The 25,987-nt window shown below is 42.5% G+C and overlaps 1 protein-coding gene across 5 annotated transcripts in view; it reads left to right on the top strand.

The window, feature by feature from the left end:
- LOC142827395 (uncharacterized) overlaps positions 1 to 25,987 on the top strand; it is a 35,354-nt gene that overhangs the window by 5,158 nt on the left and 4,209 nt on the right. For 2 of the 5 annotated variants that reach the window (XR_016348986.1, XM_089776787.1), the window contains one exon: positions 5,979 to 6,302. The exons of the other annotated variants lie outside the window; for them this stretch is intronic. Coding sequence is in view for 1 of the 2 variants with exons in the window: in XM_089776787.1 (XP_089632913.1) it covers positions 6,274 to 6,302 (29 nt within the window). In the remaining variant the exon portion in view is untranslated. The remainder of the gene's footprint in view (positions 1 to 5,978; positions 6,303 to 25,987) is intronic. 5 annotated transcript variants of the gene reach the window in all.

Here is a 25,987-nt window from a genome sequence, read left to right as displayed (position 1 = left end):
GCATCCGTGGCCAATCTAGACGCGCTTTTGCGCAAAAAAGCCCCAATCACCATTTGCAGAAAACAAATCTCAGCTGTCTACACTGGCTCTTTTGCGCAAAAGTTTTGGCAAAAGGGACTTTTGCCCGAACGGGAGCAGCATAGTATTTCCGCAAAAAGCACTGATTTCTTACAGTAGGAAGTCAGTGCTTTTGCGGAAATTCAAGCGACCAGTGTAGACAGCACGTTTTTCCGGAAAAGCGGCTGATTTTCCGGAAAAACTGGCCAGTCTAGACACAGCCATACTGAAAAAACCTTCAACTATAGACATGTCCCAAGCCTTACACTAAGCAGCACTCTGCATTTTAATGGATGTTAAGAAGGCTTTTCATTTGTATTTAACTAAATAGAACTACTACTAATAATAATTACTAATAATAATTTGTGCCAATCAAGTCAGAGTCCTTTGAAAATGCCAACTGAAGTTATAAACTCCCAAGCCCCCTCAAAATAAGTGTTTTCAAGTGCCTGCAGAATTGGTTTCAACCTATAACTGAGAGCACCTGCAAGAATATTTAAATGAGGCACATTTCCAGTTTTTGACTTACACATATAAAGTTGTTTTGATGTGCTTAATGACAAACTAGGAGTAAAATTCTAATGCCCACAGATCTGCCAAAACAGGAGTGAAAGGAAGATGGGATCTTGTTATGGAAACCATTAAAGACAAATAAGAACTAGTATGTAAATACTATAGGGTTATTATAGCATTAGAAACAGTATTGTGCAACAAAAATAACAAGGAATAAAATGACTCAAGTTGCTGGTAGTGGGACACAGACACTTTCTCCTTCATGTTACTAGTTCAAATCCAGATCAATCTAATAATGGTTCACTAACCAATATAAAATGAAGAAGTGAGTTGTGCCTATGAAAGCTCATGATACCAGCTACTTGTTTTGTTAGTCTTTAAGGTGCTGCAAGACTATTCGTTGTTTTTTAAGTTTTTCCAGTTGCAGACTAACTCGGCTACCCCTCTGAAGCTTTTCAATATAAAACGAGTTAAGGTTTAATTTTGGTTTCTTCAGGACAGGTGTCTGCATGACTCTCAGAAAAAAAATAGTCACAATGGCATTGCCTACACTAGGATTTAAGGCAGAATAACAATTTAAAATTGTCCTGTAGGGAAAATACTATGCCTTTGACAGTTGCAAAACTGATCACATGAAAGCCTACCAGAGCTTGGCCAGCTAACATGCATCTTAATTAGTGCTGAGTATTTTTCATTCATGTTAAGCTCACACAGTTGAGATAAGATGATGGAAACACACCTTTTTACCCAACAAGGGCAGGTCTGCATTGAAAACACTGCAGTGGACCAGTGGTATTAGTGCTTTTCTCATCAGCATAGGTACTTCACCTCCACAATAGGTAATAGTGCTAGGAAAAGCCTTCCCATCAATATGGCACTGTGTACACTGGAGGTTCGGTTGGTTTAACTGCATCATGCAGGGGTGTGGATTTTTCAATCTTGTGAGGAATGTTAGTTATACCAACCTATTTTTGTAACATAGACCTGGCCCAAGACACATAGGACCCTGCTGTATTCCCACTGGATTTTCATTTAATCGGTTTTGCATATTTTGAAAGCAGAGTACTTTTTCTACACTATGCTTTTAAAATGTATTTAACATGTGTTGACATCAGCCCTTTATACCTTAGTCTAAACAAGGCCTTAGGAATTTTAGATTTTGTCCACACAGGAAAGATTTTTGGTATAAACTAAAGTGTGAATGTAAAACAAAAGTTATACAAATAACTCCATGTAGAAGAGTGGCCTTTTTTGGGAGAGAGGTAGGTGGGAGGGTTAAGATAATTAAAAAAACCACCAGAATAAATGTATTTTCATGGCCAGAGGAAATGGGGCAGGGCTGGAGCTATACTTTTATGACTACACCTATATAATTGTATCAATATGATAGGTAAAATTTTCCTTTAGACAACATCATCTTTCATGGTTGTAAGTTTGCATGTGTTACCTCCATTAAAATGCTTAAAATATTAACAGCACAAATTATTTACAATTAAATCTTCCTATTTGGAACTAATTGATTTTCTATATTAAAATGTGGTATAAATGTTATTCCTTCCAAACACTGGCCCTAATCCTATAAATGCTTAATTAGACATGTAATTAATGATATATGTGAATAGTTCCCCTGAAAGACTAAGATTGCGAAAACAACTCAATCCCCATCATTTCTTAAAACTATCAGTTTATATAATCTCTTTTTATAAAGAAACCTTTGGCAGAACCTAATGCATGCGATTCTATTGAGAGAGGGTGAGAGAGAGAGAGAATTTGAATGTTAAGCATTGAAGTTTATTCTGACTTTCATTCTGTTGTGGAGAAGGATGGGACCAAGGAGGGCACACTTTCACAAATAAAGGACTGAGCGCTTTTCTTTTTGATTTTCCTGACTCGTTTGAAAATGTGTGTCCTGGCAGTTGGTGGTGTAAGGACACAGGGAGCATGGCACTGCATCCCTGACCATTTTGGCTAATAGCCATTGATGGACCTATCTTCCATAAATGTATCTAATTCTTTTTTTAACCAGTTATACTTCTGGGTTTCATATCACCCCTAGAAATGAGTTCTACAGACTATGCATTGTTTGGAGAAGTAGTACCTTTTGTTTGTTTTAAATTTGTTGCCTATTAATTTGATTGAGTGACTCCAGTTCCTGCGTTATGTGAAGGAGTAAATAATACTTCCTTATTCACTTTCTCCATCCTGTTCATGATTTTATAGACTTCTATCATAACTCCTCTCATCTCTTTTCTAAGAGAAAACCCACCTCCCATCATTTTTAATCTCTCTTCTTATGGAGGCTGTTCCATATTTATACTCATTTTCATTGATCTTCTCTACACCTTTTCCAATGTTAATGTATCTTTTTTGAGATGGAGTGATGAGACTTAACTATCTCCACCTCGCTGATCATCCACTTTTCCAGATCACTTATTAATACATTGAACAGCATAGGTCCCAATACAGATCCTTGGGAGTCCTGGGTACTTTACCCTCCATTGTAAAAATGGCCCATTTATTGCTACCCTTTGTTCCCTATTTTTAACCAGATATGGATCCTCAAGAGAGACTTCCTTCTTATCCCATGACTGCTTATTTTGCATAAAAACCTTCTAAAAGTCCGAGTAAGCAATATTAATTGGATCGCCCTTGTCCACATCATTGTTTCCCCATCATATTGTGTTTATCTATCTGTCTAATAATTCCATTCTTTGCTATAGTTTCAACCAATTTACCTGGGATTGAAGTTAGGATTACCTGCCAGTAATTAGCAGGATCACCTCCAGAGTCTTTTAAAAAAAATAGTCAATACATTAGCTATCCTCCAATCATCTGGTACAGAGACTTACTTAAATGATAAGTTACATACCACAGTTAGTAGTTCTGCAATTTCATAGCTGAGTTTCTTCAGAACTTTTGGGTAAATATCATTCCATCCTCATGACTTATTATTGTTTAATTTTTCAGTTTGTTCCAAAACTTCCTCTAATGACACCTCAGTCTGGGACACTGCCTGAGATTATCCCCTAAAAACAATGGCTCAGGAGTGGCAATCTCCCTCACATACTGTACAGTGAGGTAAAGTTGAAGGCATGACTCTCCAACTTCATAGGAAGGAAGAGCTTGGACATGTCCATTGAGAAATGGGTGCAATCTGCCTATTAATGGGCATATATTATATTGGCCATATATTGGCCAGGCAATAGCCTCTACCCATAGGTCTTTCAGCAGACTGTGCACAGAGCTGGTGTCAGCCCAGAAAGTTGGTGTAGATTAAGAGCAAATGCTGCTTATCTTTTAGTTTTCACATCAATGGAACTACATCTGTGGGTAAGAAGAGCAGTTTAACAGGCTAGCTAGCCCCTTATATGAAACTAGGCTCAAGGTTCCTGTTTCAGTCCAGGTGCTATCAATTAAGACAATTAAGAAGTCTGGGCAGGACCTGTGGTTTCTAAAATGTGAGTCAGGAGTTGAGAGTTCATAGAGACAGAATGGGTTGGGGAGAGAAGGTTGATAGCAGAAGAGGAATTTGCTGTCTAGAATCAGGCCTGGAGAGAGCTGAAAGAGGAGGCAGCAGCTGAGGGAGATACCTGTTGCCTCTAAGCCAGAGAGTTAGCACTAAGGGCCAGAGAGGGTTGAAGGAAGGGGGGAGCAACAGATGTTCTGAACTGCTGATGTCTCTTGTGAGAGAATGATCTTAAGGAACAGTGAGAGAGCTGGGGCTGCAGGGTGTGCTCCCAGCTGAGTGAGTTGTACTTTAGTAGGAAAGGCTGGGGTCCTGGCTGCACACTGAAGGAGTCTAGCTCTAGTAGATGATACTGTGGTATGGTGAGAACAAGGATTATGGTGATATGCACTATGTTTTGGGAATTCTATTATAGACTATTCACACAATATTTTTGTAATAAATTGGCTCTCAGGAGGGATATTCTTTCAGTAAGAGCCTGAAGGGGAGCCCTTTGGTTTAGCCAAGAGGAAAACTGAGGCAAGGGGTCACTTGCAGGGCTGCCAGGGAGGAGGATACCACATGTTTACAAGCAACATTTTGTTCTCCTTCAGCAAGTACATTTATGGGGTCATGACCCCTGTTCTTAGGGTCCAGCCAGAATGTAGCTTTTTACTTGTTAACTCAGAACAATTTTCTCTATATACATTACGGAAGCACAGTCTCCTTAGTTAAGACTGCTGAAATATGCAATGTTACATATAATCTGTCTGTGATCTATGTTATATTCCAGCCTCTAGCAAATACTTTTTGCAAGTCACAGACCCTTGATGAAAACATGATTTTTAATGAAAATCCTGACAGCCTTAATTACAACAGAGCAAACATTACCCTTATAATATAATTTTTGTCCTTAAGCCATGAAAAGCTTCCTAAGAGGATAGATTTGCTTTTGTTTACCAGTGATGAGTTTTATAGAAAAACTCTTATATGGCTCTTCAGATTTGGGGGGATTTTTTTAAACCCCTGTGTTGCTCTGGGGGCAGATTTCAAAGGACTTCTTAATTGTTTACTGGATTTAGGAACAAGTCAGGGAAAGAAGAGATGGAAACCAAGGAGGAAAGGGTGGAGAGGGAGCGAGCTCTGTAAAGGGTACACAGAGGAAATCTGGAGTAGTGGGGGCTGCCAGCCTTGCAGCTCAGCGAGAGGTACCAGGAAGGGGGAGCTGAGCTAACTACCAACCTGTCAAATCCACTTTAGGCAAACTAGGTCAAGCTTCTCTCCCAGCCAGGGGTTCCCCTCCCCCGCGTGGCACTGGGCAGGGCAAAGTCTTGGTCTAATATTCAGACAGAATTTGTCGTGTGTAAACGTCTCTCCTTTAGCTTGGGGAGCCAACCACCGAATGATTCCCAGAAAAAGGAGCCTCCAGGCAGCCTTTCCCAGTCCCGCACATTTTTTTCTGTCGTTTTCCTTCCTTGGCCCGTTCCCCCGGCCGTGTGGGCGGAAGGAGAGGGTTTGAACGGGTAGGGGAGAGAAGCGGGGCAAGAGCAGAGGGATCTGTAGCTTTCCAACTCTTCTCACTCACCCGCCCTGCTGCTCGGAACAGGGTTCCCTTCGAATCAATGGCAGCTGGGTGGGAAGCCTTGGTTTCTTGCAGGCAGGGGGAAGGGTGAATGGGGGTGGGGGAGAGATCATGGCAGCGCAGAGCCCTGAATTCTGCCCCTCGGTTCGGTGGCTAAGCTCGATCTTATCTAGTTGGATTCGTGTTTGTGAAAGTGTCGGAGGTTGGGGGGGAGGGGGACGGGCTGTCATTTATTCTGGCAGTTTTGTGCGCCTTTCCACCCCTCCCCCCCGTAGCAATCTGTGATCAGAGACCCTCAGAGCCATACGCGATCGGTGTGTCTACTCGCTGGGACAATTTTTTTTTTTCGCAGTTTCCATAAGGTGTCCCTTATATTTGCAGAAGCTGAAATATGACAGAGGCACTACTTTGTGTGGAAGGATCAAGATTGAGGTGGTGCGTCGAAAGCAATACACTGTAGTAGGAGCTGCGATGGGTGTTTGCAAGTGTTCACTGGAAACCCTCATGAGCCTCCTGTCTTTCTCTCTCTTTCCGTCTTTTTGCGGGGCTCTTTTTAAAGATAAAGCAGGGCTATCGCATCATGTAAACGTCCATTATCAAATGATGAATTGCAAGCACCTCTTTATGTTTGCTAAACCAAAGAAACAACAAAAACAAAAAGCATGTGACACGGACCATGTTGACAGTGTTTGACAGCTGTAGCCAGTAAGTACAATAAATACATTCACTTTGTATCAGCTAACTACTTTGATAGAAAGCAATATATTTCCACTTGAGCCAGCAAAATTTGCATTATCTAAAACTTAAATTGCAATCTATACCCTGTACACAGTACACTTGTTCAAGTATCACTGTGCAACTTTCACACCATCTGCTTTTAATAGCAAAGACTTGCTATTTGTGCCAATATGTCTGTAATAAACAACTTTTCAGTTCCTCAGCAAAGTTAGAAATTCTTCTTTTGAGACAGTACAATTACAATAACTATTATTAAAATGACATTATAAAGCCTGAATAGATTATTGTTTTTCAAAATAAGTGAATATCAATGTTTATCAGTTCTACTCCATGTCTTTAGTTATTAATTCATACTTACAATATTAATTCATACTTTCAATTTTTCAAATCATTTGGATGTGAAAGTAAAATGTAATTAGTTTTTCATTATCATTAATCACCATCTAAAAGAGAAAGTAGATTTTTGTGTTTGTCCTGATAAATTTACATGTCAAATTTTCAAAGCAACTTTATTACCATAATAATTTTCTATCAGAAACATGGTAGTTTAATGTATGACATGGTTATAATGTATGCTTGTGATTTATTGCATCTTCCCCATCTTCAGGGCCACATTTATATGTTACCTGCCCCTATGCACATCTCCAGTGCTCCCCTCCACCCACCTACAGCTGACCTTTGTGTTTTCTGTTTAAACAAAAAACAGAAAAAGAAACTTTTGACTCTCTTTTTACTTTTTTGTGTCCCTTGAATGCTAGTGCCACTAAGTTTGTGCCTACTGTGCCTAATTGGGAATCTGGCTGTACCCATCCCCTCTCAAAGCAGCAAATCTACATGATCAAAAGAGTTAGGATAAGCAATTTGCCTCTATTTAATTGATCTGAGAGGCCTGATATGAAGGAGGAAAATAAGATGCAAGGATTTGTGTTTTTACTAGCACACACTCAGGATTACTATCACCTGTTTCCACTGAGGAATGTCCGTATTCTTATACAGCCTAAAACCATACATTAAGATTGTTTTTGTTTAAAGAAAAAAAAATATAGCTATGTTATTAATATCTTGGGTTCCTGTGCTGTGTTAACCAGCCTGGTATCTTACAGCTCTATACAAAAATAGACGTGATAAATCAATAGTATCTTTAAAAATCGTGTTAGATATATATTTATAAATGTTCCTAATACATCTTAAAACACATGCAGTAATGGTCCAGAAACAGCCTGTGTAATAGGCAGTGTGCAGAAGAGCGTGTGGAAATATCGAAGGGGCAATCAGAATCCTCTCCCCCCTCCCCACATATGCTGCTACTCCCCCCATGAAGATCTGAGAGTTTGATTTCATCACTTCTTTGGCTGTCCCCTATCCTGTTTTTCCCCAAGCTCCTGTACAATGAGGCAGAAGGAACATCTGTAAACCACATTCTGTCCCACTGTGCTCTGCAAAAAAGTACCTGTTTCATGTGTTAAAGGCCTTCAACATCCATGAGGGGAAGAGGGAAATATGGGATTTCCTTAAAGAGCATAAGTGATGGATTAACATAAAAACATAACAAAAGAAAGGGCTGTATATCCATTGGAAGGAAAGCACTGAAGTAGGTACCACTTAACATCACAACATATTAATTTTACTTTTTCATTTCTTCATGGATTTTTGTTTCCCTAGTTTCAGCTGGCTCTATTCTCCATTTATATAGTGTCTATACAAATGACTTGCTCTGTATACCTTACTGGTAAATTCTTTTTCATGCTGGAATGGCAAAAGTAATTATATTTATAAATGGAATGACTGTTTTGCCTAAGCACCACATGTATAATTCCTTTTTGTAAGGCGGATTTTTATAATTCCTCCAAAAATGTCTTGGCAAAGACCAACCCCACCACTTGGTAGTGTGAATTGAACTTTTGGGACAGAACTCAGCACTCTTATTCCTTGGGTCAGTAGCCACTATAAGCATCACAGAAATTATCCTTTCCCTGAAGAGAGCAGTGGAGATACTGTAGTCTGTGTATGGCTATTAAACACCCCCAGCAGCTGGTCTAGAAGAGTGCCCTCTTGGTCTCTGCATTAACTATTGAATACAAGGCAGTTTGAAATCTGATATATTCTCTGGCGGGGATGGATATAGTGTGTAGGAGAAGACACTAAACCCTGCTCTTGCTGTGGGATCAACTGATGATCTACTAGGCTAAAAGAAAACAGATTGTTCCACAGTGAAAGGGCGAATGGCCTAGAATCCTGCTTAATCCACTCTAATTTCTTTCTCATCCTGCTTTTCAGGAGGAAGGCAAGAGCTCCCTCTCTTCACCTCAGTAGAATAGGTAAAAGGAAGTTTATACTTTCAAACCTGGGGCTTCACTTGGAAATGTTGATCCAGCCTGACCTGCCTAACTCCCTTCTTTGTTCTATTCCTCTTCCTAAGTTCTTTTTCTCTGCTTCTTCCTTCAAACATAGCACTGTCTCCCTTACTCTCAAAACTCTTTTGATTTCCCCTCCCTCTCCAACTATTGTTTCTCTTCTGCTCTTTTCCTTCAGGCTTATCCAATTACTCAGTGGCATCAACTTCTGCTCCAAGGAGTGAGATGGTGGAGAGGATCCTCAGCTGACACAAATTATTATAACTTTAATGAAATGAACAGTACTATGAAATTCACAGTAGCTGAGGATCTGCCCAATTATTCCTTTTCAGTCAGACTTCTGCTATGTATGAGCCACTGAAGTTACTTATAGATTTTTGGAAACAACTTTAAAGAGATGGAAGGGAAGGGATTCCTTACATAAACATCAGGAGATACGTATGTGTTAATGAGACTTTATTAAACAAGATCTCATGAGAGAAGGCTATGCTTTGGAAATCTAGTTGTTTCCCACAAAGGAAACTGACATATGGGTTCCTCCAGTTGCCAGACAGGGAACCTACCCTTTCACAGCATACTTGACTCCTTTATAAACTGACTGTGACTTCTACTGTCAAGGACAGCACAAAAGACCCAATTTGAAATCCTAGCCCCAGTGAAGTAAAAGGGAATTTTGCCATTTATTGCAATGGATCCATGATTTCATACACCCTAGCTTTTTTGTCATGCTGATTGCAACCAGTAGCAGTATGTTAGAAATTGGAACCCTTATACAATATCACTCTGTTGCTAGGCTGACACTGGTAGAAGATGAATACTGAACAATCTATATAATAAGATTCCAGGAATGTCACTCTAAAGCCTAAAATGTCAGAATCCGTGTACATCAATGGAAACAGCTACCAGAATGGTTGAAAACCCTTTATTGTTTAGAATATCACCAGTTTCAGTCATCACTGGGATTCATGGTCTGTCACCAGCCAGTTTAAGATTTCATCTAGTTTGGGCTTTTTAAAAACACACATGGCTTTACAAATTACAGCTATGTGACAGCATAGGCTTTCAGCTACTAGTATTTCCTATCATGAGTAAGGAATAGATTTAAAGAGACTAGATTTTATGTTAACTCACTTTCAACCATATGAAGAGTTTTAAAAGGCCATTACTCTTGGTCAGTAATGAATAAAAGTGGAGGCCTCTTAAAAGTTCCTGATTATCTGGAGTATTTACTCTCCTCTTCCTGTGTAATCTGTGAAAGATAGCAAAATACACAGATCTTTGGCTCTCATTTCAGAATCAACTTAAACTGTGTTTTAGTATCTTATATGAACAATCCCAAAGTTGGTATAGTCTCTTATATTCATCTTGTCTAATTGATATGACGTCCTTCCACATTTCCACTGAGTTAGACTTGTCTGGAGAGAGATTGATGTGGGTTTGTCACTGGTCAAGCAGTGTGTAGCAGGCATTCCCAGCTTTTGTTTTCTCCTGAGGTGGGTCCCTTTGGCCTTATATCATAGCTAGGGTTACCAGGTGGGTTAAAAACAAATACCGGACTCACTTGATCTCAGCTGGTGGGGGGGGGGGGGGAACGGGAGGACCAGCAGGGAGGGGAGAGGGGCTGGCCGGGAGGAGGTGGGGGGGAACCAGGTGGCGGGAAGCAGGGCTGGCCAGAAGGCGGTCGGGGGGAGCGGAGCTGGCCGGGGGAGATTGGGAGGAGGGAGGGAGAACCGGACGGCGGGAAGTAGGGCTGGTCAAGGGTAGCGGGACTGGATGGGGGAGATAGGGAAGGGTGGGGGGACCGGCCAGCAGGGAGCAGAGCTGGCCGGGAAGGATTAGGAGGAGGGAGGGAGAACCGGCTGACGGGAAGCAGGGCTGGTCAAGGGCAGTGGGGCTGATGGGGGAGATCGGGGGGGGGGGGGACCGGCCAGCAGGGAGCAGAGCTGGCCGGGAGGGGGCTGGAGGGGCAAGCGGGGGGAGAGAATCGGCCAGCAGGGAGCCAGACTGATCCAGGTGCAAGAATGAGCGAGTCCGGCTCTGGGAATTCCATCCAGCCCTGGCCCCGCGGCGTGGTTGCATACTGCCTGGCTGGTAGACACACTCACACAGCATGAGCATGTCTACCAACCAGGCAGTTCGCAACTAGGTACTGATAGTTCTAATAATAATAAAACTTACCTAATTAGAAAATACCGGACATTTTATATGTCCAGTATTTTCTCAATTTGTTTCCTGGACAGAACCCTCAAATACCGGACTGTCTGGTTCAAAACCGGACACCTGGCAACCCTAATCACAGCTGGGAGCAAGCCTCCCAGAACCCTAGAAATAACACTGGGGATAATGTAGTTCTGGTGGCAGCTTGGACTCTCCAGACTAATTTTGCTGGTCTCACCACTGGCCAGCCCAAATCTCCCCTGCAGCTACAATAGCCACACTGCTAGTTTTAGCATACTAGCCTGAGCCCAACTAGCAGGAAAGTATCTGTCTGCTCAGGATAGCTCACCCTCGGATGCAGCATAAACATGATCTGAACAAGTTTAAACTTTATAGGGTATCCCAAGCCATCCGTAACTGGACAGGCCCTTTTTTTGACATCGACTGGACAAAAAAAGGATGTGAACACATTGGAAAGATTCCAATGGAGAGCAACAGAAATGAGTAGAAGCACCTGACTTATGAAGAGAGGCCAAGGGATTTGCGTTTATTTAGTCTACAGAAGAGAAGAGTGGATGAGGGGGAGGATTTGTTAGCAGCCTTCAAATACCTGAAGGGGGTTCCAAAGAGGATGGAGAGAGGCTGTTCTCAGTGGTGACAGATGACACAATGAGGAGCAATGGTCTCACATTGCAGTGCCGGGGTGTGTGTATGGGGGGGGAGGTCTAAGTTGGATATTAGGAAAAACTATTTCACTAGGAGGGTGGTGAAGTACTGGAATGGGTTACCTAGGGAAGGGGTGAAATCTCCATCTCTAGAGGTTTTTAAGTCTCCACTTGACAAAGCCCTGACTGGGTTGATTTATTGGGATTGGTCCTGCTTTGGGCAGGGGGCTGGATTTGATGACCTTCTGAGGTCTCTTCCAACCCTAGGATTCTATGACTCTTCATTGTCCCTTCCCCCTGGGCCAACCGTAAGTTCTATCCAAATGAAACAGTGCTCAACAGAATTGTGCTCCTCTTTCCAGAATAGCAGGTCCCAAGGCTTCTCTCCTGAGAGTCTCTCAATAGCACTCGGAGCTACAAGTAAAATTAAACGCCACTGGAATGTCTTCTGCTCTTCTTTAGGCCTCAGATTGTCACCCGTCTTGAGCTTCCCTGTAGCTCTTACTTATCTTCAGGAACACCAGCCTGCCAGGACAGCTTTCTTGGAGCCTCTTCCCTCACTGCTCAGATTAATTGTTCTCCTCTAGCACCCCCCTCATTCTAACATCCAGTCCTGGGGTGGCAGGGCTAATTGAACAGACCTGGCTAGCTTCTTAGTCCTGAAAGGGGCAGGCTGCTGCTGCTATATTACAGGGCTGAAACAAAATTCAAAGATGATTGTGCAGTTTCCTGTTCTGGAATTTTAGATAGATATTTACTGAGAAAATCAGACAAGATTCTGATTCCAGATTTTTCAAGGATACCTAACCAGCCTGAGATCCCTGAGATTTCAAGTCTCATTCTATTTTCCAGTATTACCAACTCTGTAAGTCAAGTCACTGTGGTTAGCCAACCTTGTTTTCTATGTCTGTGGTAAAAAAAAAAATTAAGTCCAGGAGCCTAACCTCAAAGTCTCCCCCACACCACTCACAGCAAGAAAACAAAGATGACAGTGCATTTCTTTCTTTAGCCTTTGTAACAGGGTTTTTTAAAAGAAAGGGCATGTTTTAATCACAGTGGGCCCCATGGCATCAGCACTAGAGTCATAGGATCAAATTCTGTAGAAATTATTGGGACTTTGTCATAAAAAATTATATTAACTTTACAAATCAGTTTACTCTGGAATTGCAAACACTAAAATGCCTTAACCTTAACGGTATCCTATGGCTTGGTGTCACTACAGGACAAAGTTATGGTTGTTTGGATGCCTTAGCTGTGCATTTTGGTACTATACCATATTTGTATATCTTGTAGATTAATCTTTATAATGTATCTGTGTGGATTATAACACCATTCTCTTACTTCCCAGCCCCTTTAACTCCAGCTTAATATTTTCATGGAGAAAATCCCTTGTTTTTAAATAAAACTATTAAACTTTTTATAAATGAACATTAAACAAGAAACTCCATCAGATCCAGCTATCTTGCTAATCACAGTACCTAATGAGTTGAAGAGATGTAGCATTAACCTTACATCAATTTAAATATTTATCTTGTAATTCAGTATTCTCTAGTATGCTCCGGCTGCTTATTATCACTGGTGCGATGGCCAGTTAAAGTAGGTTTACAGCTGCTTGGCATCAGTGGAGTAGCACAAAGCAAGTGCTAGGCCATGCTAATGAACCTGGCTTTTAACTAGCTAGTACTCAACCATGGAATTAAAAGTCCAGTGACAGGTGAGGCCACTTCAATTACTAGGATTGCCAGCTCTCCCAGACCAGACAGACTGTATGCCATTGCAGTAAATGGCATCCAGTCCAGAGAGTTGGCCATCATATTAATCTACCAGTGAGAACTCTTCACATTTAGATTCACAGTTTATATGTATACAGTCCAGTAATACTAGTGACTCATCCAACCAATAAAAATTAAGCATGCAAATGAGCTGGAGGAGAACAGCTGTAACTTGGTTGAGTTACCTCTGATACCACTACGGTACTATTTAAGAGTGATCTGAGTTATTAACCTGGCCCAATCTGTTAGATACAATTATTAATTACTTAATTACTTAATTACAGCCTAATTGCAACAAGTGCAGCCAGCATACAGGATTTCAATAAGGTTTAACAATATGTCAATTGAAGTGTCTGTATTCTTTATTAAGACCACTTGTGACACTAGTGGTCTGAGAGTAAGTGCTAAATTTCTTTAGGATCCATTTTTTAATGAACTTTAATTTATACTAATTATCAGATTTACTTTTAAGTTCTCAAAATAATAGTTCTTCATTAATTCTGAACATTTGGGGAGGATATACTATAATATTCATATAAAACAAAGCTGAATTTCTCTTCAGTGAAAAACTCATTGCATCCTCAACTCTAGAGTTGCAAATAATGCTTCCATAATTCCATATTAGCACTGAAACCCACATCCACAGAGAGTATGTCTACACTGCAATTAAAAATCCACGTCTTACCTGTACCAGCTGTCTTGGGCTTGAGCTAAGGGGTTGTTCAACTGCAGTGTAGATGAGATGAGAGGGCAATTAAACATCACCTTCTCTTGTGCCCTGTGAGCCTGGCTCTTTTGACACAGGCCAGGTGTGGGTGTCTAACTGCAGTGTAGACACACCCAAAGAGGATTAGGTACAGTAATATTCACTTTCATGGCATCTAACTTTTAGGGGCCTAGAAGCTCACAGGATCATCATAGTGATCCACAAAGTCTGATTCAGATATTCTGGCTACCCATGCAAAAAATGGGGAGAGACAGATGCCTTAGAAGGGAATCTACTAAAGCCAGCAATACTAGGTGGAAACCATCTAAGTTAGGCCATGGGTTAGGTCATAGTTATGTGCATAAGTCTGTGTTGGAGGGAGGCCTCTGTATGTGCTTAGTGATCCACAGCCAGGAGGAACCTGCTGCCTAGCGTCAGGTACATTAGGCAACTAAGCTATTTCTTGCAGGAATGAGTTATGTGTCTGTCTTGCTCTGCACAAAATGGATGGAGGAAGTGACAGCACCCACTCTGTTAGTATAGCTATGTGGTTAGAGCACTCATCTAAGACATGGGAGTCTGAATCTCAAATTTAATTTGCCCTATCTTCCTGAGTGGGAAGAGGACTTAAATAGGACTTTCCTACCTCTTGGGGGCGAGTGCTTTAACAACTGGGCTATCTATAACTTTGTCATCTCTATGATGAATTATGCTCTAATTAAGGCAAGCTCTGAGCATCCTCTGGGAGCTTTAGATGTGGAATGCAGTGGCCTTTTGAGTAGATTTGGTCAATTCTAGCATATGACACCTGAACTCCATCTGCTACACTGGCTATCTCTTCAGTACTGAGCTTTACACCGGGGCTACATCTACACTGCCCTCTCTTGCACAAGAAAATATGCAAATGAGGCAAAGCGGTGAATATCACCGTGCCTCATTTGCATACTTAATGAGCCACCATTTTGCACAAGGGACTTTTGCTCAAAAAGGAGCCGTCTACACAGCTCCTATTTGCTCAAAACCCCCCTCTTGCGCAAGAGCCGTTCTACCACTTTTTTTCAGGAAGAACGGCTCTTGGGCAAGAGGGGGTTTTTGCACAAAAAGGAGTGGTGTAGATGGCTCCTTTTTGCGCAAAAGCCCTTTGCTCAACATGGTGGCTCAGTAAGTATGCAAATGAGGCACAGCGATAGTCACCGCTTTGCCTCATTTGCATATTTTCTTGCACAGGAGAGGGCAGTGTAGACGTAGCCTAGAACTTCAAAGTTACAAATACTTGGGGAATGGAGGTTGTTTGTAACTCTGAACAAAACATTTTGGATGTTCTTTTAAAAGTTTACAACATAACATTGACTTAATAAAGCTATGAAATCTTAGTATGCAGAAAAAAATGCAGCTTTTTATCATCTTAATTTAAATGAAACCAGCACAGACACAGTTTCCTTACTTTATCATTTTTTAAAACTTTCCCCTTTTTGGTAGTTTACATTTAACGCAGTACTGTACTGTATTTGCTATTTTTGTTTTTCGGTGTGTGTGTCTCTGCAGCTGCTTGATTGTGTACTTCTGATTCCAAGGAGGCCTGTGGTTGACCAGTCAGTTTGTAACTGTGGGGCTCATAACTCTGAGGTTCTACTGTATTTACATTTAACTATGAAGCCTTACCTGGTATGGAACTCAGTTATTAAATAATCCAGGATGATTGAAATTGGCATTGAATGAGGCAGCCAGCAGCAATAGAAAAATCTCTTCCATTTCTACAGCCAAGTAGTGTGGATTGATCTTCTTGCTATTCAGTACAGCAGCAAGTTTTTAACCCTGTAAATTATTGAGGAATCATGCCCTGAGGTCGAGAACTGTTAAGGAGAAATGAAGCATGTGGAGGAAATGAAAAATTATTGGGAGCTTGAACTGTAGTTGGACACAGGTGAAGTAAGTAAAGGTACCAAACTTGGCTTGGCCAGCTCAGCTCTATAAGGATAACTCTGTCCTACCCAATCTTGTTCCTCATCCTTAGCATCAGTGACATTGCAGGAAATTGATAGTTCCCATCTTCCAAGATAGGAAAAAAAATCTCCCAAGGAATGGTGAATCAGAACCCCTCTTCTGAAGAACCCAGAAAACTGAGCAGGATGCTATCTCTTGAAAGTCTGTGAGCTACCAAATCTTTTCTTATTTGTTAGTGTAGATAAGTCCAGGGATTGTAAAATTGCCCTGGAATCCTTCTAGAGAGCGCAAAGACTCATCCTGTGGTTTCCAAAAGTGGTTAACAACCATAGTGTTCTGCACTTCTCTCAGGAACCTCAAGAGATGCAGCCATGATGTCCTGTGCATAACCACCACTGTGGAGATAGACCTGGCAGTGCACCTGCAACTCATATATAGCCTGGGAATCCAGCATGAAGTTGGGATGTTAAATTGCAGGTAGTTGACTAACTGAATAGTTGATGTATTTTGCATCGACTATTCGACTAGTTGATATGGCGTCTCCACCTTTGAAGTGTAGAAACAGCCCTAGGGCTTTTGCTGCACTTTAAAGGTGAAAGTGCCACGTGGAGCCCGGGGTCAGCTGGGGTCTGCCTGCTGACCCTGGGCTCCATGCGGTGCTGCCGCTTTGAAACGCCGCTGTGGGAGCCCAGTGTCAGGCTCGTTCCGGTGTTTCAAAGTGGCAGCACCATATGCAGCCCGGGATCAGCTGGGGAGTCTGGCCCCAAGCTCCATGCGGCACTGCCGCTTTGAAGTACCCCCTTCTCTCCTCCCCCCCCTTGCTGCCTCTTTCTAATAGAGGCAGCAAGGCGCGGGGGGGGGGAGGGGAAGCAACTAGTGGACAAGCTTGTTGACTATCCAATAAACATTTGCTTAATGGATAGTCCACTAGTCCTTCTCATCCCTAGCATGACAAGGCATATGGTGCTTGCCCAGGCCAAACAGACACTTGTAACTGAATCTCTGGTCAAGGGCTCAAGGCATACCTGAAGTGGAGCACCCACAGGGATGCCACTCAAACAAGAACTATAGCATTTCCATGGCAAATTTCAGCTCCTCTCCAGGAATAGAGAAAATAGATCACGATAACCTGAACCCATAATAAAGTCTTACCAGATTATGGGTATGTTCACCAGTGGTCTCAATGCAGCTTTCACATTTCCTTGAAAAGAATTCATTAAACTGAAAAAAGCTGGCTTGAAACCAGTCTCTTTCTATAATGGCTTCCATAATTTGCTTCAAGGGACACATTTATAGTCACTGAGATTTTTTTAATAGGTTTAGTGCAAGATGAAGGGTTGGTTCACTGTCGTAACACTGTAATGAATGTTGGTTGCCTGCCACAGCCAAATATTTTTTCCAGCATTTCTACACAGTACAGCCTTTTCTGTATGGACTTTCTCAAGAATATGCAATAGCATGATAGCTGTAGTCTCTAGGACCACAATGATATAATTTCCAGTTTTGTTTCAGGAGCTCCATCTTCAATGTTAATACTTTCAGACACAGCCAGAACATTTTCTAATACTGTACTTTTTCTAATCTTGATCTTTTCAAGGGCTTGAGCATTTCAGCTACTTCTTTTTATTCGTCTTTACTTTTCTGCAAATTTGGAAGGACTTGGATTGTGAGAAGAAGAATTCTCTGCCTAGTGAGCAGCTTTGATACTTTGTCAGATGGCCAGGACTATGGCACACTAATATTTTCAAAATGACTCCTTATCTTACATCTTTACATAATTTTATAGTATAGAACAATGCCTAATTCATGTACCTTCTCTTCCCACACTACTAGTTCAATGTTAAAAAAAAAGGTAAGAAGTTTGCACGTGTAACATTCCTATGACTTCTGGAATGTTGGAAAAGAGCTTGGGTGTTGACCATAAAATCTCATAAATTCAATCTGCAACTTTTCCTCCAAAAGGGGAGCTCTTCAGAACAACAAACTGGAGTTGTTTGGGTGCCTAACTTTGTTGGATGCTTCAAAAATCTCCCCTTAAAAACAAATACAATCTGAAACAGTCTTTATAACAGGAGAGTTGAGGTAGTGAGATTCACAGGATCAAAAAGGGAGCTTCTCTACCACCTGAATGACTTTTGAATTTCATTTTTTTCCCTTTCACATCAATAAATACAATAGGGAAGTCTACGTGTAATTAACTATACAATTAACCATTAAGCTTAGGTTTATCAGTTAACCTTCTAGACTACACACATCCTACGCAGCAGCCTCTGTATTTGCGGAGCTCAGACCCCCCCCTTAGATAGAGGCTGTTGCCACCCCACGCTGCTGCCACTGTATCAGAGATAGCAGTCGGGACAGCAGGCAGCTGGTTTGCATGGGGAGCTGTTTTTTAAACCAACTCCCATTGTGAACTGGCTCCCCCTGCCACCCTGCACTGCTGCCTCTGATTCAGAGGAAGCAGTGTAAGGTGGCAGGGGGCTCCTCAGGAGTGTGGTTGGAGTGCACTGGCTGCTGGTCCCACCCCTGGGATTATTGAATAGTCATGTAACCACAAAGATTTCATGTGGTTACACGACTATTCAATTTCCTGATAGCTAACTTCCCTAAAATATAACCATGAAGTATGTCTGATGCTGGCCTCTTCCCTTTTAACAAGAGGGGATATGATGTATGAATATGTTCAAATTGAAATACCTCTCTCTCTAGACTAATAACTTTCAATTCCAGGACTACGCCCACCCCTCCCAAAACAACAACTTTCAAGTAATAGCCACTACCCAAGACCACTTAAAGAAGGCCCCTGCTATTTTGCATTTTCACACAGTGGAAGATTGGAGAACATAATAAACCTGGTGCAGGAAGTTAGAGTTGGAGGTGTGATGAATTGTTACATGTCAAAAGCGACGAGGAGTCCTGTGGCACCTTATAGACTAACTGAAGTGTAGGAGCATAAGCTTTCGTGGGCAAAGACCCACTTCGTCAGATGCATGTCTCTGACGAAGTGGGTCTTTGCCTTCGAAAGCTTATGCTCCTACACTTCAGTTAGTCTATAAGGTGCCACAGGACTCCTCGTCGCTTTTGCAGATTCAGAGTAACACGGCTACCCCTCTGATACTTGTTACATGTCAAGTCCTTCTTTAGCCCTCACAGAAACTCCCAATGATTTTAGTCTTAGCAGTTCTGAAAATATCAGAAAGGATGGGATTGGTGGTTTCTCTAGTTTAAATGGAAAGCAGTTTGAGATCTGCAATGGATTAGAGACCCTTGATTGTATGCGTGTTTCAATAGGTCATAATTTTTCATGTTGTTCTTTGGCAAGGATCATTGGTCTCTGCTATCACTGAATTTAATAATTGGGGAATAAAAGGGAGAAGACCCAAACTATAGTCCCCTCTAGTGGTCTCTGAAATCTCTTTATACTAATGTAATGAGATATAGTGGTTCTTTAAGCATTAGACCAAGGAAGGTCTAGAAAGTGGCTGACACTGGAGCAGGGAGAGAGGAAGTGGTCCTAGTGAGTTAGCAATTGGTGGGGGAAACCCAGATTAGTATCTGTTTAAGGGCTCAAGATCAAGAACCCTGTAGTACAGGGTGGGGCAGGGATCCCTTCTCTTCTGGCTAAGCAGGACAAGCCCTGGAATGGACAGGGGCAGTGAATATGCTTCCTGCTCCTTCAGAACAGGCAGGAGGAGATGCGGGCTCACATCCATGTGCTGAGTGTTCCAAGGAAAGGGGGCCAAGTATGAAATGGGGGCCAGCTGGAGAGAAGCTGGCCAAAGCCTGCAGCTGGCAGGAATTACAACCCTGCCCCAAGAGAAGGGCTGTAAACTTCTGACCCAAGGAGAGATTGCTTATAGTTTGGCTCAGCCTTTAAAAGAGGGTAGGGAACTTCTTATCCCAGGAGGGACTCCTGGCACTCCAACTCAACCCAGGAAGGTTTATACGCTGATACAAAGGCAGCAGCATAGAGTGGCAAGGAGCTTCTCTGGGGTGGGGCTGGAGTGCACTGGCTGCTGGTCCCACCCCCAGGGACTATTGAATAGTCAGTCTAGTAACCAATAAGAATTCATGAGGTTAATCAACTATTCAATTAACCACTATTTAACATCCCTATCTGAAAGGCACTGGGGCTCAGCTATACATGGTATCAGACAGGCCGGAGGATGGTCAGTAGGATTTGTGGTCTCTGGTTGCAAGTGGACCCCTGTATGGAACAATAGGTGTTGTCAGGGAAGATAGACCAAAATCTCCTCACTATGCAATCTCATGCAATCATGACAAGAAATGCATCTACCCCACACTGTGTTTCCAGTAAACTGTGCACTTGTGCAGCCACTCAGAAGAAATTCAGATGTCACCCAGCAGATTAGCAGATCTGCACAGCTAGGGTTTTTTTAAATCATGGTAGTGCACATTTGCACATGGCTCGTCGTACATAAAAAATGTATTCTGCACATGTGTGGACAAATATTTGCACACGGATGGAAAAGATTGGATGGACTATTGACAGCGAGGTAGGCTACATATCAGAGTAGTCAAGAATCTACTATGTCCAATTATCTTAGGGAGAGATTGGGATTTCCTGGCAGGGAAGTCAAACCACCACCTATGATGGGGAAGGATGTACCCTTGATTGAAAAAGGAGTGGAGGGAACTGGAAACTTATGTAGAGATGTGTGACGTAGTGGGGGTACCTGGCTGGTTTCTATGCTGCTGGCTCTGGGGTAACCCCCACTGGCTGCCGTGGGGACCACGACCCAGCAAAACAGGATGGCCAGACACCCCCCATGGAGAGGAACAAAGGAAGGTGGAATGCTGCCCTGGCTGGGGGGCAGGGCTGGAAGTGAGTTAGTTGGTGGCTGGCTGTCTGTGAGCATGGAGGAGACAGCCTAGGGAGAGGAGCTGGAGTTTAGGGGCCCAGTCTCCCCCCAACTCAAGGGGGCCTGAGGCATCCTAGCCCAGCTCTGTGACCAGATTACATCTGTGCTGTGCTGTATCCTGGAGAGGCAATAAACTTCCTCTATTCCACCGGCTGGTGCAGTCTGTTTGTGCCATTTCGGGGTGCAGGAGACGGGGGACCCCAACGCGCCGTCACAAGGTGACCATCTCCAGACCTCTCAGGATCAGCTAAAATGTATTGATGAGAGCTAGAAGATGTAATCACCTCCTGGCAGAAGATTAGTGATTTAGTTGCTAGGACTGGAACAAGAACTACCACAGTCTAGGGTAGAGGCAGAGAGTGGGAAACAGCAGCAGCCCTGCTCCAGACCAAAAAGGAGGTCAGGGAGCAGAAGCTGATGGCAAAGACTGATCAGTTCAGTGTACCATGGGGACTCAAGCAGAACCTTGAGCTCATCAGTGTATTAGGGATCCAGGCAGGCCCATGGAGACAATGGAGATCAGAGTAGAAGCTCAAGCTGAGCAGTATACAGCAGGGACTCAGACAATACCCCAGCAGTATGCTGGGGCCCAGATGAGAAATCAGGGCAAAAACAGTGCTCCAGAGGATACCTGTTTTATGGGTCCAGGCATGAAGACTGGAGAACAGCCTGAACAACTATTGGCCACAGAACATCAGCTATAGTTGATCTGTCAAGAAAAAGATCAGCTGACTGTAGAACACTGGGCCACTTAGCAAAGAGCGTTCACCTGACTCTGAAGGTCAGTGAGCTGGAGGAACAGCTACAGACTCTGCATGGAGATGGAGCAATCTTGATGAGCAGGTGAGCTGTTAGAGACAGTACCCTAGGGGAGGCAGGACAGATGGTAAGGGTGGCTGTAAGGGTGGACAAGGCCTTAAGTGAGGAGAAGTACCACAGGATAACACTGGCCTTTAGAGAAGGAGAGTAGGGCCAGTTCACTTTTATAGCATAATCTGGATCAGTCAATGCAGTACAAGAGGGCACTGAGAGAGAGAGAGGATCAGTGAGTCAGAGCTAAGACTGCCAGAGTCTCCTGGGAGGGGAAGCTGTGAGACCCTGAAAGGTAAAAGGAAAAAATCCCCAAGGGTTTGTAGCCCAGGGTGAGCTGAGAGACCATGTTTGGTTTTTGTTTGTTTGGCTAATAAAATGGTCTCAGAGACTGTGATTGTGGCAGTGTGTCTTTGGGAGCTGGATGAGAAGCCCTGACTCGGTACAGTCCTTTTCTACTGATGTGTTGATGGAATGAATTGATTCCCTGTCTATGTGTGTGAACTTGCATCGTTCAGAGCAAGGGGAGTTTTTCTCTTGATTTGAATGGAAGCCGGATCAAGCTCTATATAGGCATTTGTAATACACTCAGCACCATGGTAACGAAATGCCTGTCCCTTGCCTTCATGTCCTTGATAGTATAAGTGAGTGACTACATTGCTGGTGAGTGGGGGAGGAAAATGAAACCTGCAAGAAAAGAATTCAGTGTATATATGTTTATGCATGGAGAACAGTTGGCCCATTAGAACTGGATTGGACAATTCTAAGATACAGGTATATAATGATTATGTTGTGATATAGTTATCTGGAGAGCTTAAGTAACCAAACTTTTTACTTTCAAAACAAGAACTTTTCTCATGTTAAAAAAAAAAATTGTAATCTGGTCATCTGGTTCTTGGGGACACTTATAACTGAATTATAAGGTAGTTTTTTTTCACTTAGTGTCACTTTACATTTTGCTAGCTGGAAGATTCATGAAGCATTTGAAAAGGCAGGGCTTAGTACCTCGGGGAACCTTCCAATACATATGAAAAACTATTTTGTGTTCTCCAATGCTCTTAGCTCATTCCAACGGCAATCAATATTCTAGCCAGGTGGAGGTTGTAGTGTTTGTTTGCTTTTCATCTTTGTGGTTACCAGACTTAAGATGCTAGGTGCAGAGAGTCAGCTTTACCATGATGGCAGAACAGGAAATCATCTATGTAGGGTGCAAAGTATTCAGGGCAGCAAAATGTTCTATAACAGCTAGAGCAGGCATAGATAGTGCAGGAAGACTGAATGTTGGCTGGTTTGCCTAGCACAGTAGAATGCTTGAACTGGCCCACTAAGTCTTGTGTATATATTCTAGGCAGTGTACCTAGACTTTGCGATTTGCCAGGTAAAACACTTTTAAATTCAAGCTCTTTTTTTTTTATGATCAGTTTAGCACTCTGCTCAGGATGCATGGGGCACTGTCGCTGCCCTGATATTTAAGGCAATTATGCTCTCCTACTTCCAATCTTTCCTCAAAGCTTACCTGTGCCACGATGCCTTTAAACAAACCAAATTAATGGCTAGCTGGGGACCATTATTTATTTACTTGGCATGTGCGTCGTCATCTGGCATTGTCAGTGGTGTGATCCAGTTTTTCTAGAGCACCACTGAACGTAGCCAGCGGGCATTCTTCAGCAATGTGCATCGTCTGTGATGCACCACAGCTGCACAAAGGGCTGGCACAAAGGCGTTGGCAATATTGGTTGGCCTGGTCTGGAACCTGTTCATCAGGTACCACTGATGTCAGGGAAGCTAATTATCCAACCAGCGAGCTGAGTTCCATGAGCATGAGCTCAACAAATCCTGGCACAGACATGGCCAGCAACCCCAACATTCACGCAGGTGACATCTATGTCATTGAACCAGCTCTATGCATGTTGCAACTCAATATGGAGTGTTTTGTCAGTGACCACGCATGATTTACTGGGGATCATTGGCATTTAGTTTATCTATTTAAAATAACAGAGAAAACAACTTGCAAAGGTATACAAGGTAATAAAATTGTGTATATTCAACTGTATCTGCCATCTCTTAGTTTTCATATGTTGCTTGTTTTCTTAGGCTTAGAATTTGCAAAGAGCTTCATATATGCTAAACTTCACATACATGAGTAGTTTCACTGAGCTCAATGAAATTACACAAACAAAATTAAACATGTGTTACTGGCTTTAGGCTCTGGGCCTTAGATAGTAAACTATTTGGGTCAGGAAATACATAAAATTATATTCAGGAATTAACACAATGGGTCCCAGATTGGTGTCTCCAGGTGCTACAGTAAAATGAATTTTAAATAAGAAATTTCCTCCCATTACCTCTAACCTATTTTCATCACCTCTTCTCTTTCATAGCCTGCAGAACAATTTTGGACAGAAGCATTTTTTTTCTTTGCTGGACCATGGCCATTCAATGGAGTGAGTAGCAGGAAGCTTTGAAAGAGAGATACTGTTAGCACTGTTTCCACATACATCAAAGCCTGATCTTTATGCAGCTGAGACTCCAAGGGATATCCCTTAAAATAAAGGCCAGCTTATTACCCATCTTCTCCAACTCCCAGGGAACTAAATACTCTCAAGTAGAGAGAAATTGCTGCACAATGCTTCTTTATAGCTCTCAGTGTGCCTTCTTTGCTGGCTCCAGCTGCCCCTACACTCTGTTTTTCCTAGTCTTTTCTCCAATATTTTTTCCAGTTGACTTAGTTATTACAGTACATGGACCAGACTGAGGAAAATACACTGAAGGCTGGAGTTGGCAAAGCAGTAAGTGCTATGAGAGGGAAGTACTCTTGCCATGCAATGACATCATCTGGGAGTTAATTGGTCACATTCCTGCTGATGGGAGGTGCTGGCTGGAGTCCTTGGACTTACTTCCGTGATACAGAACAGAGACAGTGCCTGTCTCTTGCCAGCCTGCTTCGTTGCCAGCATTCTGGCAAAGTCTAAGACACTTACAAAAACAGTACAGTACTTGATTTAGCCTGTAGTGAGAAAAAGTCATTTCACATCTCCAGTTTAGGAGCTAAGCACTAACAAGCAGATTAAATAAAAATTACAAATTAATACACATTTGTTTGGGTTTTTTTCATACCATATCAGCCTCCTGATTTGTGAACTAAATTGTTACTTTTATTGCTGGGAAAGTGGGTTTTCAAATAATAACTAGACCATAAAGCATATTCCATTTAATGGTTCAGTTTTAGTGGACTGAAAATCTGTTCCCCTTGTGGAACCACTCTATATCATGGAATTAATAGCAGTCACTACCTGTGAGAGATCCAGAACTTCCTAGTAGTAAGTTCTGGCCATCCAGTCTCACCCACTTGCATCAGAAAGATCTTGAGAAGATCAACAGGATTTGCAAAGTGACCAGAAGGCTATCACATTCATTCTGATGCAGACCAGCGAGGGTGGGTGGCAGGGTGGGACTCAGGCCTGATGTGATAACAAGGAAGGAATTGTTGAAGTCAGAGGAGGGAATTTGGTAAAGGGAGAAGGAAACTAATGGAAGAGAGAGGAAAAGTTTAGAAGGGAGAAGGGAATGAGGAAGGCAAAGGGTAGGGAGGCTGAGACTGAACAGCTGAATGAATGCACCTGTCAGAGAGGGGTGAGAGGCAGATAGACCAAAACTAAATGGCAGTACCAGCATATGTGAACAGTTACCTAAATGTCAGAGCTAATGGGTACTACATATTTATTCTAACTGTGAGTTTAACTGTAAAAAGTGACAGTAAGGTCATAAGATGTCACAATAACCCTATAATAAGTGTTAATGAGAATAGGTGTAAGGAAACCAGAGAAATTGAATTAGTCTTAACCACCATGGTCATGTTGATACAATAGAAGGACTGTTGAAATTATGCTTGTGAAAAATAAATGATGTGGAGATGACAGCTAAGGAATCAAAATTGGCATGTTGGATATTGGGCCTAACTGGTAAACAAAGTAATGTGGGGATGGCCTATTTTACGCATCAATCCCTTGGTGGGTCCTTAAAGAAAGTGCAAGGGACCCAGATAACCTTGCCACCTCAACTGGCTCCAGCTGAATGCCATATACCACCTGAATGAAAACTACTGAGGGCTAGATCCTGGAAATTGACCCTTGTGGGAAGACCCTTGCACTCATGTGGTTCCATTTATAGGATCTAGCCATTGGGTTATAAGCAGAGCTGGCCTTACCATGAGGTGAACTGAGGCAGCCGCCTCAGGTGCCAGACTGTGCGGGGAGGGAGGGGGCGCCACTAGGACCCAGAGCGTAGAAAATTGTTTCTGCTGCTGGTGCATTTGTATTCTCTCTGCTCTAGATGCATAGAGATGGTGGAGTGCTGTGCTG

This window comes from Pelodiscus sinensis, chromosome 2, assembly GCF_052426305.1.
Source record: "Pelodiscus sinensis isolate ZL-2025 chromosome 2, ASM5242630v1, whole genome shotgun sequence".
Taxonomy (NCBI): Eukaryota; Metazoa; Chordata; order Testudines; family Trionychidae; genus Pelodiscus; species Pelodiscus sinensis.
The sequence above is the reverse complement of the archived record's forward strand: the minus strand, read 5'-3'. Positions and strand labels throughout refer to the sequence as shown.